This window comes from Podarcis filfolensis, assembly GCF_964270895.1.
Source record: "Podarcis filfolensis genome assembly, chromosome: 4".
Lineage (NCBI taxonomy): Eukaryota > Metazoa > Chordata > Lepidosauria > Squamata > Lacertidae > Podarcis > Podarcis filfolensis.
The window spans coordinates 77,824,334-77,842,622 of record NC_139607.1 but is presented as its reverse complement, the minus strand read 5'-3'; the positions used below and the strand labels follow the sequence as shown (position 1 = coordinate 77,842,622).

Sequence of the window (18,289 nt, the reverse complement as noted above, 5' to 3'; positions counted from 1 at the left end):
AATTCTCAAAATGTGTAACATTGTCAAACAAGGTAATTCGTGGGGGGAAACAAGAGCAGGCAAAGGCAAACTTGGCCCTCCAGATGTTTTGGGACTACAACTCCCATGATCCCTAGCTAACAGGACCAGTGGTCAGGGATGATGGGAATTGTAGTTCCAAAACATCTGGAGGGCCGAGTTTGCCTGTGCCTGGCTTATATGAATAAAATAATGCTAACTGCATGCATGCTTATATGATTACATTGCAGCAAGGGGAAAATTACGAAAGACTTGGCTTTTTCAACCCTTTGGAATGTTGCAACTAAAACGCAGTGAATAGAGTTTTAATACAGCTGCCAGCATTCCAGCAGAGAGACATTTCCAACATTTTAAAAAAAAAAAACCCAAAGCCAAAGTTAGGGGCTTAAGAAGCTCTTGGGCAATAATATATATATATAGGCAGCGATAGGGGACCTGTGTCCCTCCAGATGTGCCCTAATGGCAACTTACAACAATGGATGCAATATATACAATAAATACCAACCAGGCTTAGTAGCCATGCCAGCCTTATCCTCCATGAATTTATCTAATCCTCTTTTAAAGCTATCCTGGTTGGTGGCTATCACTGCCCCTTGTGGGAGCAAATTCCATAGTTTAACTATAGAATAACTATAGAGTACCCTAGAATAACTATGTCAACTACACTTTATATTTTCGGGAAGAGAATGTCATACACACATACCATGACCATGTATTATGAAATAACAAAGTTTGTGTTTATTACTTGATAGGAAGCTCTAAGCAATCATGCTTTAAAAAAATAAAATAAGTGCAGCTATGTAATACATGCACTTTTGAACATGTTAGTCTCATTCACAGGGTAACATGAAATCTGGGATGCGGAATGGTCCATCTGGTAAATGATAATTTTGACTATTTTCTTACAAACAAGGAATTAAGGGATAGCAACGATAGCAGGCACATGAATGACAGGACAATGCTGACACATGCCTAGTTTCTTGCAGTCCATATTTGAAATGCTAGGGTGGGTAACTACAAATATCCAGATATTCCACCTGCACTGCAGTTCTACTTAGCCTTCACTCCAAAACCAGCAATTGCCGTTGTTTGACATGCCCAGGATTCAGATTCTTTTAGAAGTACAAAACCCCAAAAAAACCTTCAGACAAAACTTTCCCTATCATTGCATCTTCATGCCCAGCAAAGAAAAGGTGAAGCTCTTAAAAGTGATTTCAGACAAGCAGCTATTAATGTAGCTGGAATCCTGCATAAAAAGAAGTTGGCAACCCTAGTCTGCCTGCAGACTAATCAAATATAATTAGTCCATTTGGGATGGCTGGGGACAAAAGGCAGTCTAGATTCCTGAGCAGGAAAAAAAACCCTAAACATTTAGCAAGGGTGTGTGTGAGAGCAAGTGGGATAACCAACTCACGTATACAGTTGCAAATAAAACATTTTAAGTGTGCTTTATGTGCAATATACAAAGTGACTCAAGGATGCAATATAGAACATAATGGCGATGATGACCCTTATGAAAAATTCAATATATTTAAAAAAACGCTTTTTAAAAAAAGCATTTTCAGAACGGTTTTTATATGTGTGTTGATCCCACCGTGGGAATCTATCCAAAAACTCCAAAATTCAAAAAGAACAGGTATACCCATCTACTACAAAATAATAATAATAATAATAATAATAATACGATTATTAAACCATGGACTTGCTGTGGTGGACTTTAAAAGGACCACTTTCTCTGGCCACCCCAGAGGCGACCTCCCTCTCTGCCCTCCTGCCTGCTGTGAAACCTCACCCTGCCCTGGCGAGGCAGGAAAGGGTGTAAAGTCACCGGCTCCCTCCCTTGGTCACAATAACAAGCCCGGCGCCGGGGCAACCGAGCGGCCAGCAGCGCCCAGGGTGTCCCCCGCCGCCTCCCGACAGCTCAGCCGCCCGTCTTGGCGCGGCATCCTTCTTTCCCCGTCTCGCCCCGCGTCTCTTCTGCGCCCCCCTCGCCGGCAGCGGAATACAGCGCTCGGGTGGGTTGGAGCTAACCCGGCCCGCATGGAGCCCCCAGAGCGCGAGGCCGGCCCTCTCCTGCCGCCCATCCATGGCACCGCCATGCCGCCGCCACCGGCCTCCATTCCCTTTATCCCCCCGTGGAGACCCAGGTCAGCGCGGCCGGCGCCCCCGGGTGAGAAAACTTTTCGCGCTTCGCTCAGAGGGTTAGAATGCGGGTGGGGGGGGGGATCTAGAACGGTCAGGACGCGCAGGCGCGAGGAAAGGAGCTTGCGCATTAGCCACCGTGAAGTTCTTTGCCCTTAGCTCCTTGCCAGATAACTTTGCTATGGGGGCGGGGTAGTGGGTAGGGGTAGCAAGAGTTAGGTGGGATTTGAGTCGGGGCCGGGGCCATATATTGGTTTGATTATGTTATGCATGGTTAGGGTCACAATATTATGCATGCCTGGAGTGTTTGGAATACTTTAATAAAATATGCAAGCTAGTCATCAAGGCAGGCCCAAGAGATTTTGGCACCCGAGGCAGACCACAAAATGGCGGCCTTCCCCCCCTCTTCCGCCAGGGAAAAAGGGATGAGTGAAGATCTACATCGGGGAAAAGAGGGGAATAAAGAGCTGCATCTGGATCTGCTGCCCCTGTGGATCCTGCCGCCTGAGGCGGTTGCCTCACCTTGCCTCATGGGTGGGCCGGCCCTTCATCTATCTTTGGCCCTTCATCTATCTCAAGTTATAACTAGTCATTTCATGGTTCGCCTCAGGTGCCAAAATTTCTTGAGCAGGCCCTGCTGGTAACTCTCCTGCTGGTAACCAGCCACATGGTTAGAGTGTTGGTCTTGGACTGGTAAAAACCCAGGTTCAAATCCCCACTCAGCCATGAAGGTCACAGTGTGACTTTGGACCTTTTCTCTCTCAAGCAAATCTACCTCACAGGGTTGTTGTGAAGATAATGATAGGGAAAGGCCACCATGAGCTCCTGAGACAAAAGGCAAAATAAATATGAATTATGGAAGGTTTTTTTTTAAAAAAAATGCATATTAGTACAGTATATGTAATTAATATAAATGTACAAAGTATCACATGGCAGAATGATTTTCTTTGAGCTGAGGCTAAAGATATATAAACATGAAGGCACAAAGCCCTTTTAATGGTAGAAATCAGGGGTACCGTGAGTCTGGGGGGGAAATAAAACTTATCCACTGGCATTCAAGCCTGGTGCTTTCCAGAAAAAAATGTACCAGTTGAATTCCTGCAAGTCATGTATTCCTGCAAGGCTTAGCAAATTTGGAAATAATATTCAAACAACTGGATGAGTAACCCAGAACTTTTGCTTTACTCATTCACATATCTTTTCTTGCAGGCAACATTGCTCAAAGAAGTAAATTTAGTAAAATAATATTTTTAAAATTTTTTTGAAGTGTATTAACTGTACCTAATTGGCACATAGGCTGTCTAAGGACACCGTCTGGTCAAAATTAAGCTTTTAAAAATCCAATTGATTCTGAGGATGAAACTAATTTTTATTTTTATTTAGTTTGGAATACACACAAGAAGATTTCTTATATTTTTATTTTACCATTCTCACAGTTTATGTTCACTGTTACATAGATGGTTGTTGTGAGTATAATTCTACAACTCACATTATGAGAACAGTATATGAGAACACTTTGATAAGTGGCAGAAAGTTCTTAAAAGGGATAGTGTACTGTCTCTTTAAATCAAATCAGAATGGATCCTGAATGTTGCTTTGTAAAAGTTCTTTGCAAAGGTAGAGTGCCAGTTGGCTGGTTCTGAGAGAGAGAAAAGGCAATGCAGAATCGTCAGTTTCGTGAACTGGCTAAAATGTAAGGCTGTTTTCTATATCTGTAGCTTAAGTGATCACTTCAATGTGACAATAACCATGCAACTAACTGCTGCATGGTTATATTTTTTTAAAGGAAATAATATGCTTTGGGAAGGGGAATCTCAATCAGGTTCACCTCGTGGGAAAAGGAGGACCCTGTGGTCCTGATCCAGATTACCCCCTTCCCAAAGGCTGTTATTTGCATTGAGAAACAAGCTTCCATTGGTGCCAAGACACTTCAAATAGTTTTTGGGAAAATAGTTCACCCACTGTTTTTCTCATTACTGATTAGTAAAAAGAAATTACACTAGTAAGTGTTTAGAATTTATAGCACTTACAGTTGCTGTTTTTAGTAGGCAGACTAAAGTGGGATCCTTATGAAACGACAATGAGACACGATTTTGTCTTTAATCCTGCAACAGATCCTGGTGCAGATTGGTAAGATGATACCGATTTAACTTATTCAAACCATTCAGGCATTCTTTTCAAAAGCCTTTGCTGTTTGGCTCCTTTTATTAGCATGTATCTTAAAACATTACCTTCCCCATGCTGTATCTGATCAGCACCACTAGAAAAGGAAAGTGAAGATAAAAGATTGTGTAAAGTACCAAGTAGCGGTAGTTTGGCCCTATAACTATCATGTAGAAATAATATTTAAAATGCTTCACTTTGGAGACTATATAGAATGCTCTGCCCTGAATACAACTAGAAATTGAGCCCCTGTTACCTTTTGGGCCTGGAGTACACATGTTGTTTAAGGCTGTGAAATTCTGGACTGGAGAGGCTCTGTGCACTTTTAATGTCCATATAGAGACATTTGGCAGGTGGGAGCTCCTGCTGTCTTCTAGAGGTTGCCTTGCCACATGCAATATGCCACCAAAAGTAGCACAAGGAGCTGGCAGAGCAGAGTTGGCCCTCCAGATGTGGTTGGACTCCCATTTCCAACAACCCCAGCCAGCATAGCCAATGGTCAGGGATGATGGGACTTGTAGTCAAGCAACATCTGGAAGACCAACTCCCCCACCCATCTTATGAAACCATCACAGCTAGCAAATTTTGCTTTCACTGCTCCCTTTCCTTCACAGTTCCTTCCTTTAGAACACTTCCTCTCTGAAATGTCCAGTTGTCTACTCAGACTGGCAGCAGCTCTCCAGTGTGTCAGGTGCAAGTCTTTAACATACTCTGATCCTTAAACTGGAGATTCCAATAACTGAATCTGGAACCTTCTGCATGCAAAGCATATGTTCTCGATCACTGAGCTATGGTCTCTTTTTCACCTCTCCCTTGTCTCTGGTTCAGTCGCATCTGCTTCCTCCTGTCCTTCCCAAGGAGGCAAGGCCTCAGCACAGTGGCAGAGCATATGTTCTGCATGCACTCGGTCCCAGGTTCAAGTCAAGTAGGGCTGGAAATGACCCACATCTGAAACCCTGGTGATCTGCTGCCAATTTTGTGTGAAGACCAGCTGCGGAGCAAGCCGATCGGGCGCCTGGGGTGGCACATGTGCCCTGTGTCCAGGGGCCTGATCGGCTTGCTCCATCACTGGTCTTCACACAAAATTGGCAGCAGATCATCAGGGTTTCAGATGTGGGTCATTTCCAGCCCTACCTGGGCAGGATGCTCTGCGGGGCCTCTGAGGAGTCTGCCTGCCTCCTCCTCAGCTGCTCTACAGCTGAGGGGGAGGAGGCGGGCAGACCGTTTGGGGCAGTGCGGAGCCTGCGGGCACCCAAGCCACCGCGTCACTCCTAGAAGAGACGCGTGGCTCGGGCACGCTGCAGGCCTCACGGTGAGTGCCCCCCGGCATTTTGTCACCCCCCCTCAGTGGTGATACCCGGGGTGACCTGCCCCCACTGCACCCCCTTCCTCCGCCCCTGGTGAAGACAATACAGTCATACCTCTTGTTATGTTCAGTTCAGGTTACGTTCTTTCAGGATATGTCCTGCGGTGACCCGGAAGTAATGGAATAGGTTACTTCCGGGTTTCGCCGCTTGCGCATGCGCAGACGCTCAAAATGACGTCATGCGCATACGCAGAAGCGGCGCATCATGACCCGCGCACGCGCAGAAGCGGGTTGCATTCTGCTCATGTTGGGAATGGGACTCCGGAACGGATCCTGTTCGCAACCAGAGGTACCACTGTACTCAGCTAGATGATCCAACTAGGATAAGACAGTTCTTAAGTACAGTCATACCTTGGGTTACAGATGCTTCAGGTTGCGTTTTTTTGGGTTACGGACCACGGGTTTCAGCGGTCGCGCATGCACAGAAGCGCTAAATTGCGTTTTGTGCATGCACTGAAGCGCCGAATCGCAACCCACGCGTGCACAGACGCACAGATGCATGGATCACGTTCACAACCCGAGCGTCCACTGTACTGTACTTAAAACAGGAGCAGTTGAAAGGTAGCAGCCATGATTGTATTTCATTAACATCTCAATTGTTTCTTGCAGTGCCAGAGCAGGCAAAGGGCATGTCATTCCCTTTCAAGTAGATGAGCCTACTGGAAGGAATAACTACAGAGATGAGTTCTGTTGGAAGCCTTATTCCAAGACTGAACCTATAAGGGCTGGCTCTGCAAGGAGAAACAATCCTCAGCCTGGAGAAGTAAGGAATGCACTTGTTCTACCCAAGGTTTTACATGTGCTTTGCATTTTACTTTTATATGAAATGACCTATTGGAGGATATCTGATTTTGGAAACACCAAATCGTCAAAGAGGATTGTCAGAGGAAAGGAAAGACTTAGCAACCAGAAGCATGCAGCCCAACTCTAAGTGTTTACTCAGAAGCAAGTTTCACTTGAGTTGAATGAGACGCCAAGTAAACATGCTAAGAGCCACTTTGCTTCTGGGGCAGGTAGCAGCTGTGGGGAATCCAATCTGGATTTAAAAGACTGTCAAGGCAAAAGGTTAGATCTGTTCTTTCCCCAAGCCGCAATCCCACTCTGGGTTGGGCTGAGGGGGTTGCAGTGCCTGAGATTTAGTAAACAAAAGCCAAGCACACAGGAACCCATTGTATGCTTAATATCACATCTAGTTTGGCCTCAGCAGAATTTGGAACAGTCATTCACAAAGCATAGGGTTGTAGCTCAATAGCAGAGCACGTGCATTGCATGCAGAAGTTCCTGATTCAACCCTCAAGAACTTGAGGTAGGACTGGGAAAGAATCCTATCTGAAACCTTGAAGAGTTGCTGCCCGTCAATGTGATATATCATTGTTGCAGGGGGGAAAAACATATTTGCCTAGCACTGAAATAATCACATGGTTGGCTCAGGCAGGTTTCCTTGGGGAGAGAGAGCATTCCATCATAAATGGGGAGCTACTGCAGAGAAGACTTGTCACTGCTCTCTAGACCTCCATTGAACGTGGTGTTTAAAGAGGACTCAGATGGCAATCTCTGGGTCTGGGTGGGTACCTATGAGGAAAGGTGGTCCTTTAAAGCCGTCTAAGACTTAGAAACCAACACTTAGAATTGGGCCTGGACACTAATTGGCAACCAGTGTGGTTGTGCCAGGACCAGGATTATATGTTCATAGTTTCTTGTTTTAGTCAACAATCTAGCTTCTGTGTTTTGCACTAAAACTAGATGGACTGATGGTTGCCCAAGGAGGAACTCAGCGAGAACTTTTGAGCACTTTGCTTATTCACTGTGGTATTTTCCTTAGAAAGAGAAAAAATTATTATTGAACAACAGAGCATAATAAAGTAGAAGACCGGTTTATACGAAATGCATTTTTAATCAGCATTTTCATATTCAATCTCTCTCCTTCCCCTCCCCACTTTCTACATTATTAGCGGTTCCTGATTTGGCAAATGCCTCGAGAGGAAACACCAATATCTATAGAAAGTTATTCACCTTGGACGAAACCTATTAGTAAGCAAGAGATCGAGGATGTATTAAAAAAACAGTATAAAACAGCTTACGCAAGAGATTATTTAGGAATACAACCAGGTGAGGACTTTGGCTTCCCTTCCTTCTTTGACAATATTATTATTGAGGTCAAGTTGAGGTTTACAGCTGCATCTATAGTTGAAAGCCAAAGAGGCATGTTTCAGTCAGAAACATCTCCAGTCTGGCATGGAAGATAGCATTTAACTTAGATTCTGTATGTCCTAGAATCAAAGAATCATGGAATTGTAGAGTTGGAAGGAACACCCTGCAGTGCTGGAATCTTTTGCCTAATGTGGGGCTTGAACACATGATCCTGAGATTAAGAGTCTCATGTTTGGTAAAGAAATCATATGCATATGTCCAAAATGACTGGAAACCAAGCTTTATGAGGAATGGCTGAAAGAACTGGGTATGTTTAGCCTGGAAAAGAGGAGATTGAGGAGATATGATCGCCACCTTCAAATATCTAAAGGGCTGTCACATGGAAAATGGAGCAAGCTTGTCTTATGTCCTGGAGGGTAGGACTTGAATCAATGGCTTCAAGTTACAAGAAAAGAGATTTTGACTCAACATTAGGAAGAACTTTATGGCTGTTCAACCGTGTAAGAGAATCCCTTGGAAGGTTATGGACTCTCCTTCCTTGGAGGTTTTTAAGCAGAGGTTGGATGGCCATCTGTCATAGATGCTTTAGTCGAGATTCATGCATTGCAGAGGGTTGGACTAGATGAGCCCTTGGGGTCCCTTCCAACTTTTTAAGAAGTAAGCCTCAAGTTCCATGGGACTTACTTCCCATGAAAGTGTGTATAGGACTGCAGCATAACTGGCTTTCTGTCATTTGCTTTTTGCGTGATTTCTCCTCCACATTTTTTATAAAAAGAAATTTGTTTGCTCTTTACATTTGCCGCATCGCTACTTTTTCATTTCAGGTGCTCCAAGAGATGGTGCTTCTGCTCCTTCAGACTGGAAAATGTTAGTCCCCAAGCCACCAGATACTGAATTCAGGCATAATTACCAGCCCCAAGCCAATAATCCAGATTTAAGGGACTATACTTGGAAATATGGATGTAATGCGAAGCGCCATATTCCAGTGAAAGGCGCTGGTAAGGATATTTTTGGGTGCAATAAAATAGTTGAAACTCTGGGTTTGAAGCTCAGTTTTGGAATTTGGTTCACTGAACCCCATTTTCTTGCAAATGTAGGCAGATAATACATATTTGAGCAGTGATGCTGAGGTTTCCAAAGAAAATGAGAGAAGGAGGATTTCTTCTCCCAAGAGCCACTTAGACCCAGTAGGTTGCATAGGAGAATTGCTCTTACTATGGAATAGGCAATGGTCTTGGCATCCACCACAATGAAACCACGGCACCAAGTATGGGGGGCAGTGGGGGCCAAGGCCCCTCCCAAAATTTCAAATGAGGGCCAGGCCCTCCAAACTTTTCCAACGGCCATGTATGCACACCATGGGGCGTGCACACGCATGTCAGCATGCCCCATGGCATGCATGGACGACGTCTGCACACCGCTGGGGGCGCTGACATCATGCAGCCCTGGGCCTCCTCAGTCACAGGGGCAAGGTGACACATGTGGTTAGCTTGAAGGAAACTCGCCACTAAATTATTCTATCATTGCTTTATTTTTAAAGAACTTTTTAATTTTAATTTTATTTTTAAAGGGTATTTCCAAGAAAAATATCCAAGGTGGCTTACATCAGCATAATTACCGTATTTTTCACTCTATAAGACGCACCAGACCATAAGACGCACCTAGTTTTTGGAGGAGGAGAACAAGAAAAAAAATATTCTGAATCCCAGAAGCCAGAACAGCAAGAGGGATCACTGCGCAGGATGAAGGCTCCCCCTGCCCTGAAGAGGCTTCGTGCAGCTAAGCCAGAAGCCAGAACAGCAAGAGGGATCGCTGCGCAGTGATCCCTCTTGCTGGTCTGGCTTCTGGGATTGCTGCACAGCCTGCATTCACCCCATAAGACGCACACACATTTCCCCTTTTTAGGAGGGAAAACGTGCGTCTTATAGAGCGAAAAATACGGTAAGCATTACAGTTAATAATTCAACAAGAGAAACCCAATCCACCATATAACCTAAAATAGGTTCCTTCCCACTCCAGTATTGTCCTTGCCTAAAAAGAGGAAAAGAAAATACAGCTTCTTCTTTATATCCCCTAAATCAGCATTGCAGGCAATATTGAATAGAGAATGTGTTGACTACATTTCACAAAGGGCTAATAATTATTACATGCTATTATAGGGAAGTTGTATTTTCACAGCTATCAATTATGTGCTGTTTGAGTGCCTGAAAAAGGCAAACCAAGTACTATCTCACAGAAAGAATTCTAGACTCCATATAATTGAAAAACAAGTTCACATTTGCTAAAGTACATGTGCTTTGGAAATTGTAGATCATTATTAACTAAGTCCCTGCCTTTGTGAAATGTTAGGTCCTGCATATTGATTTGTGATTTTATTTACACTAGTGCTTGTTATAGGCAAAGGTGTCATTGGCTACATTCACCTTTGAGTTCCATCAGTAGAAATCACAGCATATGAGTTATTGACCTATAAGGGAAAAGTCCATCAGAATCATGCACTGCCATTGTGGGCACTCCTGAACAGCAGACCACCTGAGAGGCATCCTTTGTCATTATTATGGCAAAACTTGGAATTGGAAAGCCAGAGCATTCCAGAGGAAGGGGCGGGGGAACAGTGGTGTGCTTTCTTTATTTCATGGTTTCACTTCTCTCTTTTTGGCTTCTCTTCACAGTTCCTTCAGTATCTTTTGCTCAGATCTGGAATCATGAACATACCAAACATCTGACCACATACCAAAGAGATTTTGGGAAAGATTATAATGAGATCCTGTCCGTTTTGAATTCTTTAGACCCAGAAGAAATTAAAGCATATGTGGACAGAGCTCCTCATCCAGGTAGGTGAGGGTGGAGGATAATAAACTGCAATAGGCGTTGGGGGAGCCAAAAGCAGCGAAGACTTCCTGAATGACAAAATCTTCTTAGTGTTCTTGTTTTTCCATTTATAGAGCTGATCTGATTCTGTTTGCTCAGCCAAATGAATTACTTGACAGTCTTGAGACTTAAAACATGCAGTTTCAACTACTATAGATTCTGTGCCTGTGTTTGTCTGCAGGGAAGATTGTAGGACTAGGATAGCTTGAACAATGTACATGATCAAATTAGTCGTAATATTTATCTCCTGCCCTATGTCCCAGGAGATTAAAATGATGCAAGTGGGGCTCTGCAACAAAATGTTGCAGTGTATCTTGGGTGTGTGTAGCCATCCATGGCTGAGCAGGTAGAAAACTCCCCCAAAAGTTAGCATGAAAGACACGAGTCTCTGCTGTAATTTGGGTCCATGTCCACAATTTTGGTTTTCTAGTATTTCCAAGGGTCACCAGTTTGCATGGCAGTCAGTAGAGCATAAGGCTCCTGCATGCTATTGAGTACTTGAATTGAGCTGGGAGAAAGTATGAGAGGGAAATTAAGTAGATTGACCTAAGAGGGGATTTCTCACTGGAGGAAGCCAACTCTACTCTCTCAGCACAGCCCTCCAACTTGTAATAGGGATATATAACGTAATACAGTGCTGTTGCAGACTACTTCCTCAGCCCAACATGCAATGTGGGGATGAAAACAGTGGATTAACATTGCAGGGTTGTTGTATATTACAGACAGCCTCTGCCTAATTCCCAACTGCAGTAGTGGTCTAATACATTTGGACAACACTCCAGAGTTGTAAACCACTTGCAGTGTTTAGTGTGATCTACACTGCAAAGCTGTCATAAACTGCCTTGTCCCAGGCACAGCCTCTCCAGCTTCCAGTATCGGGACAATTGACATCATTTGCTTTGGAATTTGCATTAGCTGGTTATTTTTTAAAATGCATGTTTCACCTGAAATATTAACTGAGTTAAAACAGCAGGAGCTTTTCTCTTTGCTGCTACTGCTACCTTTTGGGTTTTTTTTTTAGGGTGGGTGGGGTACTAGTGCCCAAATCCAACTACATTAAGAATTTAGATTTGTCCATTGATGTCTATGGGCAGTTCTCACTTCTATCCATGAGGTCATGCTCAGTGCAAAGCAGGACATGACCTATCCAGATAATGTGATAATTCTCCCCTTTTTAAATCTATGTGTCTCTTCCTCCATCTTCCTTTTACAGGATACTCCATTCTCCCTCCTGTGGTCCCACCCTTAAACTGTCAGTCAGCACTCAAATGCAACTGAACATTGCTCAGTCTTCATCAGGATGCTTGGTTTTATTTTCTACTTCCCCCTGGGGTTTCCCCCTAAAGATCTTTCCTACTTCTGCTGACCTCTAGGTTCCTCTGAGTTTGCTGATATATCTTTCTGTTTGTGATATTGTTTTGGCTGTGCATGTTTTTGACTGAAGATGGGAAAGAATGGGGACAAGTTGTGGGTCTTGCAAGAAAAAGTTATGTGTACGTGTATGTTTGGAGAGGGGAGCCTTTGAAGCTCTCCCTACTCCGAGTAAACGAGTGAGTGGCAGCTGCCAAGAGAACAAGTGAACAGGTAGGCAGGTGCCTGCTGGCAAGAGAACAAGTGAATGGCTTGTGAGAGATGGAACAGCTGAGAGCCTACGGGTGAATGAATACGTGAATGGGTGGCTTGCTGACTAGTGAGTGAGTGAGCAAGTGAACGGGCAGGTGTTGGCTGATGCAAGAGTGAATGAATGAGCAGGAGCCCATGGGGGAGAGCAAGGCTGCATACACACCAGATATTTCAGGTTGCTGGCTGCTGAGAGAGAATGGGCAGTGGCTGGCTACTACCAAGAGAGCAAGTGCATGTGTCTTTATATCTATGTGTCTCTTCTTCTGCCTTTCCCCCATCTCTCTGTTCCATTTCCCTTTCCTCCCAGATTCAGGGTTTCTTTTTTAACTCACCCAGCAGAAAGCATTCTGTGGGCACTGGGTATGCTCAGCCCTCATTGGGCTGTTTGAAGGGGGGGGTCTTCTTCTCCTCCATTTCTCTCTCTCTAAAAACCTCAAGGTTACCCCTGGTTTGCTGATACCTCCATCTTGTGCATGACTATTGTCATTTTGGCTACAAAAGTAATGGCATTCAGAGAACTGAATCATATTTGGGATAGTGGATGATGTATCACTAGAATGATATCCTAGCTGTTCCCATCCAGGTGGCTGACTATATCCAGGTCTACTTAGTGACAGAAGCACACCAGGCATCTTTGTTTCCTCCTATTAAGTTTGATGTGATGGCCGAATTATCTGTGCTGTTTTGGTGACTATATACGAAGCCAGTGAGTTATTTTCTCCACCTTCCCTCCCGCTTTGTAGGGTTTTTCTGGGGCTTTCTCTCTGAAGGGTTACAGGGCAGTGCTCTTTCTCTTTTCCTTTGCTCTGTGATGACTGCCATATATTCTTTTTTTCTTGAAAGAGGCTCTGTGCATGGCAGAGATTCAGCAGGCTCCATTTTCCTCCAGATGGAGCCGCAGTAACACAGGGATAAGGGAACCTATGGCACTCCAACTCCCATCAGCTCCAGCCAGCATGGCCAATGTGCTAGGGATTCTGGGAGTTGTAGTCCAGCAACACTGGGAGGGCCATAGGTTCCTCATCCCTGCAGTTACAGGTGGAAAGTTGCACCTTTTGAATTTCTGTTTCTTATGCAGCTGCTAAAGGCACAGACCCTCTGTCAAGGAAAAACAACATATTCCTAGCCTATTTTTTATTTTCCAGGTATTTCCTATAGGAAGCCCAGAAGGATTTCCTCTGAAAAATATAGGTAATGCCCAATAGCTGATGCAATGATTTTCACAACTGCTGCCTCCTGCCCTGGTCCTCCTCTGGTCCTATTACTGACCATCCCCTTTGTTTGTCACATCCTTCGGCCACTTGGAGAAAACCGGATTCTCACATTGCCTCATAGCAGGCTGTGTGTGTGGCAGGACCTGAGGAGTAACAAGGAAGGAGAAACTGTAGAGAGGCTCAGGGTGCATATGCTTGGGCATAATTTTACAAGTGAGCCCACTAAAGGCTCGCTCACCTCATTTATCACAAAAAAAATATCTCACTGCCTAGTCGGAGTCACAGGAAACATATTCTTGTTTTCAGCAGAAACCAGAGGAAGGGTCAGGACAGGAGGCTCTAGGGATTGGTAGTGGGCATGGGCTTAGACCAGGGCTTTTTTTCAGCTGGAACTCGGTTCTGGCAATTCTCAGGTGGGTGCCATTACCAGTTCAGAGGTTCAGAGGGTGACAACACGAGAATGAGCCTTCTCTGCAGTGGCTCCCCGTCTGTGGAATCCTCTCCCCAGGGAAGTTTGCCTGGTGCCCTCATTATACACTTTTAGGCGCCAGGCAAAAACGTTCCTTTTTAACCAGGCCTTTGGTTGATCCAATTTACAGCCTATGCCCTTTTAAAATGTGTTCTTTGTGGGGGGCTATTGGGTGGTTGTTTTATTTTTATTAGGTATCTTGTGGTTTTATATCTTGGTTTTATTCTGTGAACCACCCTGAGACTCCTGGGTAAAGGGCAGTATATAAATTTAATAAGTAATAATAGTATTATTATTATTATTAATAATAATAATAATAGTAATAGTAATAGAAGAAGAAGAACAAGGGAGGCCTTCATAGTGAGTTCCAGCACTCCTTTTTCTAGAAAATAGCACTGGTCTAGACAGGTGCCTGATTATGCCAATCCCTAACATCAACCCTCCAGTTTATATTAGGGGTGGGGAGATGGTAGGCCAGGATCTATGGGCAATCTCTGGATTATTCCCAATGCATTGGCAAGGATTTCTGACTCCCACTTGTTTAACAGTGACAGCAACAAAATGACTCCCTCCCTCCCCAAATTATGTGCCTGAAATAAAGAAAATAGGTGTGGGATGGTAACAAAGAGTGGATTTGTGTGTGGCACTATGAGATCAGTTTCAGTTCTGATACTTGGAACAATTTCTTCATCGCAACATTATTTAATTCTAAGGGTATGCTTGCACCTGATGAACCTCTGGGTTCCTGTAGGGAGGGAAAAACAAACTTGCATGAGCCTAGACATCTGTCTACCTGTGGTCTGTATGACAAAAGTATATCTGGTTAGAAGGATTGATTTTGTTACAGGCTAACTAGACAGAGTTTGGGACAAACGACACAGCATTAAGTTTGTCTTTGCATCTAATGCACACACAACTGGCCTACGGGGTTTTGGTGCCTAAGGTTTATCTCACTGAGCTCAGCTACTACTTGAACTACTTACTGCTTCCAAGTAGTTGGTGTGTTGCTTTTACGTTCTCCTGGTGTAACAGATGACTTGGTGCCCTAGGTCAGTGTTCCCCAACCTTGGGCCTCCAGCTGTTTTTGGACTACAATTCCCATCATCCTTGACCACTGGTCTTGCTAGCGAGGGATGATGGGAGTTATAGTCCAAAAACAGCTGGAGGCCCAAGGTTGGGGAACACTGCCCTAGGTAGCTGGTGGGCTGGCACACTGGAAGGCCTAGACAGGTGGACACTTCTGCCGTCACCAGTAGCTTAACCACCCAAAAGCCCTAGCTAACCAAAAGCGGGCAAGTGAATGAGTGGGTGGGGGGATGACTGGTTGAGTGAGTGAATTAGTGAATGTGTGTGTGTTATTTATAGGCCACTTTTCTGAGCAAAGCTGCAGAATTACAAAATATAACTACAATGTATTTTTTACAGGTATCCCGGTAAGTAAGTCAGTGAGCAAATGGATGAGCAAGTGAATGGGTGAAGTGTAAATAAAAGTGAGTGACTGTGAATGGGCAAGAGAGCTTAGAAACTCAAAGACTGGAACATTGGGGAAAGCAGTGGGAACATTGGGGAAAGCGAAGGGAGGATCAGTGCCTTTGCCAAACTATCTCAATTTTTGCCCACCCCTGCCCCCCAGCTGCTTTTGGCCCATAGCTATGCCCAGCAAAGTAGAAAAGCAAACAGTTGCAGGCCCAGCAAGTTCCAAGGAAGACCAGTGAGGTGTCACACAAGGGTCCAGCCATGGGACTGGGCCACACTGGAATGAGAGTCTACCTCTTATACATTAATGGCTTCCTTTAAACTAATTATAAGGGAGAATTCCTGTTGCTTCCCTCAGTACACTAAGATCCATCCCACACAATCATTGACATACTGTACCAAAAGGCAGTGGATAAACTGGAGAGTAATTGACCCCTTGGAGTCCAGTCCAGTCAGCTCTTTCTGATCCAGCAAGGGAACAAGTTGCTTGAAAAAGAAAAGCCCACTGTAAAACAAACAGAACATCTACAAAAAAGCAAAGATACATTAATGTCATATCTGATTTGACCCTTTGATATCCCACCTATTTCCTGTGAAATCATTATTGATGTTGCGTAGGTCTGGTTATTCTAGCTTTAGTGATACATTTTCTTTCACTTGTTTGTGCAGAAAAAACCATCCTTCAGAACTTCCTTGAAAGGGTCAGCGGGGACAAGAAATTCCAAAGGCCTTCCTCATCGAAGAAGCCGGAAGAAAACCCAGTCAAATGTGTCTAATAGCTATTAGAAGAAAATTCAGCAATATTCTAGGAGGCTGAATTACACTTGAATACCCTTGTGGTCTTTCTTTATAGTAAACCATTTGAAGAGCTACATCAAACTTTCTTATACTTTAGGTTCTCTTTTGAAATTGTAAAAGACTGCAGTGCTACCATCGCATTGACCTTGGAAATATAGTATGGATTCAGGAACTTTCATTCCAATCAGAGAAGATCTTACATATTCCATATATTTGCAGATCAAATATTTCCCCCCACCCTATTATCATTTCCTTGTTATAATGCTACTGCAATTTAAATAAAAAATAATTACGATAATCTTCTTTTTAAAAAATAGATTAGAAAAAGAGAACATTTATTCTAGCTTTAATTTTGCTCTTCTACTAGATTATATTGGTTTCTGGATCTCAGACATTTTAATTGGGACTATGACCTTTAAGTCAATTAATAATATGAGTTTTATACTACATGGATTTTTACAGTGCAAGCCTTTATATGTATGCAGAAGGAAGTCCCATTGAGTTCAGTGAGATTTACTCCCAGGAAAGGGGTAATGGGTTTGCTACCTTTAGTCAATGAACTAAACAATTAAATTTGGAAATGAGTGAAAATAATAGTTTTGAGGGCAAAGTATTCCCTTTGTTTTTAGATTATGTGCACATGTGTTGTAGAAAAAGAATGATCTTCTAACACAGCAATGTCCAACTGGTTGATGTTTGCGGTCGATCGCGGGATCCTTATTGATCGTGGGATTAAAAGCAAGGTAAAAATGAATGTTCCCGCCCCTGCCCCCCTTGCTCTGTCCCTACGTAGTGTTGAAAGGGTGATCTTTTATAGTCGTCTTGTTAGCGGTAAAAAAAGATCAATAAGCTCAGGAACTCTGGGCAATCCTCCCTTTCCACATACCCGCACACCCCATGCACGCTCCTCCTTCTAATGACAATGGATAGATCACTGCCAGTTGATCTCAGTCTCTTGGGAGTTGGACATGCCTGTTCTAACAGATTGGCAACTAAATATTGTAGCCCTAGTTTTAATTCCTTGAGTTCCCTTCCTCAGCATAAAGCTGTTTTAGTCCTCTGAAGTTACACCTTCCCATGTTGGTCAGATTAAGAGTCTGTATTTCGTTATGTATAAATTATGTTTGCTGCTTTGTAAACTGATCAATTTAGGAACAGAACCCAAATAAATCTGTTAAGGCTGTGTACACGCAACATTTTATTTTATTCCAGAATCAATGGAGACTGAGTACTCCCCCCCCCAATCCACACATGAATTGCATCCACACATCTATTGCATATTTTTTTTATCCCTGAAAAGTACTTCTTGCCACAGGTAAACTGTATGGCTAGGAGTGCCTTATTGTAGGTCCAGCTGGTTCACCATCTGTGGTCCCCTTCAGACAAAGATGACTTGACCACTCCATGTTTTGCTAACTGCCAGATTAGACTATTGCAATGTGCTCTTCAAAATGATTTGAAAGCTACAACTAGTGCCACCTACTGTGAGAACCCATGCTACACTTCAAAGTAACCACACTGGTTGCCTATTAGCTCTAAACCCAATTCAAGATGTTTACACTAATGTTTAAAGCCCTAAATGACTCCCTCTTGGTGGCTTCTCTACTTTCAGAGTTTCTGTGGGCCATGACTTGTGAGAGGGCCTTCTCCGTGTTGGCCCCAGTAATGTGGAACTCCCTATTCACAGAGATGCATCTGGCATTATCTCTACAGCTTCCGTCAATGGCTGAAGATGCATCTCTTTACCATGGCCTTTGAAAGCTGAAGAATTGAGTTGTGTCCTCCATGTATTGGTGTGTGTGTGTGTGTGTGTGTGTGTGTGTGTGTGTGTTGGGGATTGGTTGTTTGTTACTGTATTAATTGCATCTATATATCCTGTAACCCACACTGGGACTTTTTGATGAAGGGCAGATAGAAAATACAATCAAGAACAATAATACAAGTATAAAATTATGTCTGATGCAGAGAAAAGGGGCTTGGAGCAATTCATTGATGAAA

General features: G+C 43.7%; 1 protein-coding gene across 13 annotated transcripts; it reads left to right on the top strand.

Annotated features, from left to right (window-relative positions):
* The first annotated feature begins 1,852 nt into the window (after positions 1-1,852).
* Positions 1,853-17,485, top strand: TEX26 (testis expressed 26). 13 transcript variants are annotated; one of them, XR_014547001.1, is made up of 8 exons: positions 2,353-2,694; positions 4,206-4,290; positions 6,299-6,452; positions 7,642-7,798; positions 8,665-8,838; positions 10,513-10,674; positions 13,480-15,066; positions 15,211-16,589. XR_014547001.1 is itself a non-coding variant. In XM_083609282.1 (8 exons), exons 1-8 carry the CDS (start codon positions 2,547-2,549, stop codon positions 16,188-16,190), a joined length of 954 nt encoding a protein of 317 aa, XP_083465408.1. In that variant the 5' UTR covers positions 2,353-2,546; the 3' UTR covers positions 16,191-16,589. The 13 variants fall into 13 exon arrangements, 10 of the variants coding, with proteins under 10 accessions (XP_083465406.1, XP_083465407.1, XP_083465410.1 ...); XM_083609282.1 differs by having other exon boundaries at positions 13,480-13,525; positions 16,163-16,589; XR_014547002.1 differs by lacking the exon at positions 13,480-15,066 and adding an exon at positions 12,918-13,040 and having other exon boundaries at positions 2,354-2,694; positions 16,163-16,589.
* Positions 17,486-18,289: the final 804 nt, after the last annotated feature.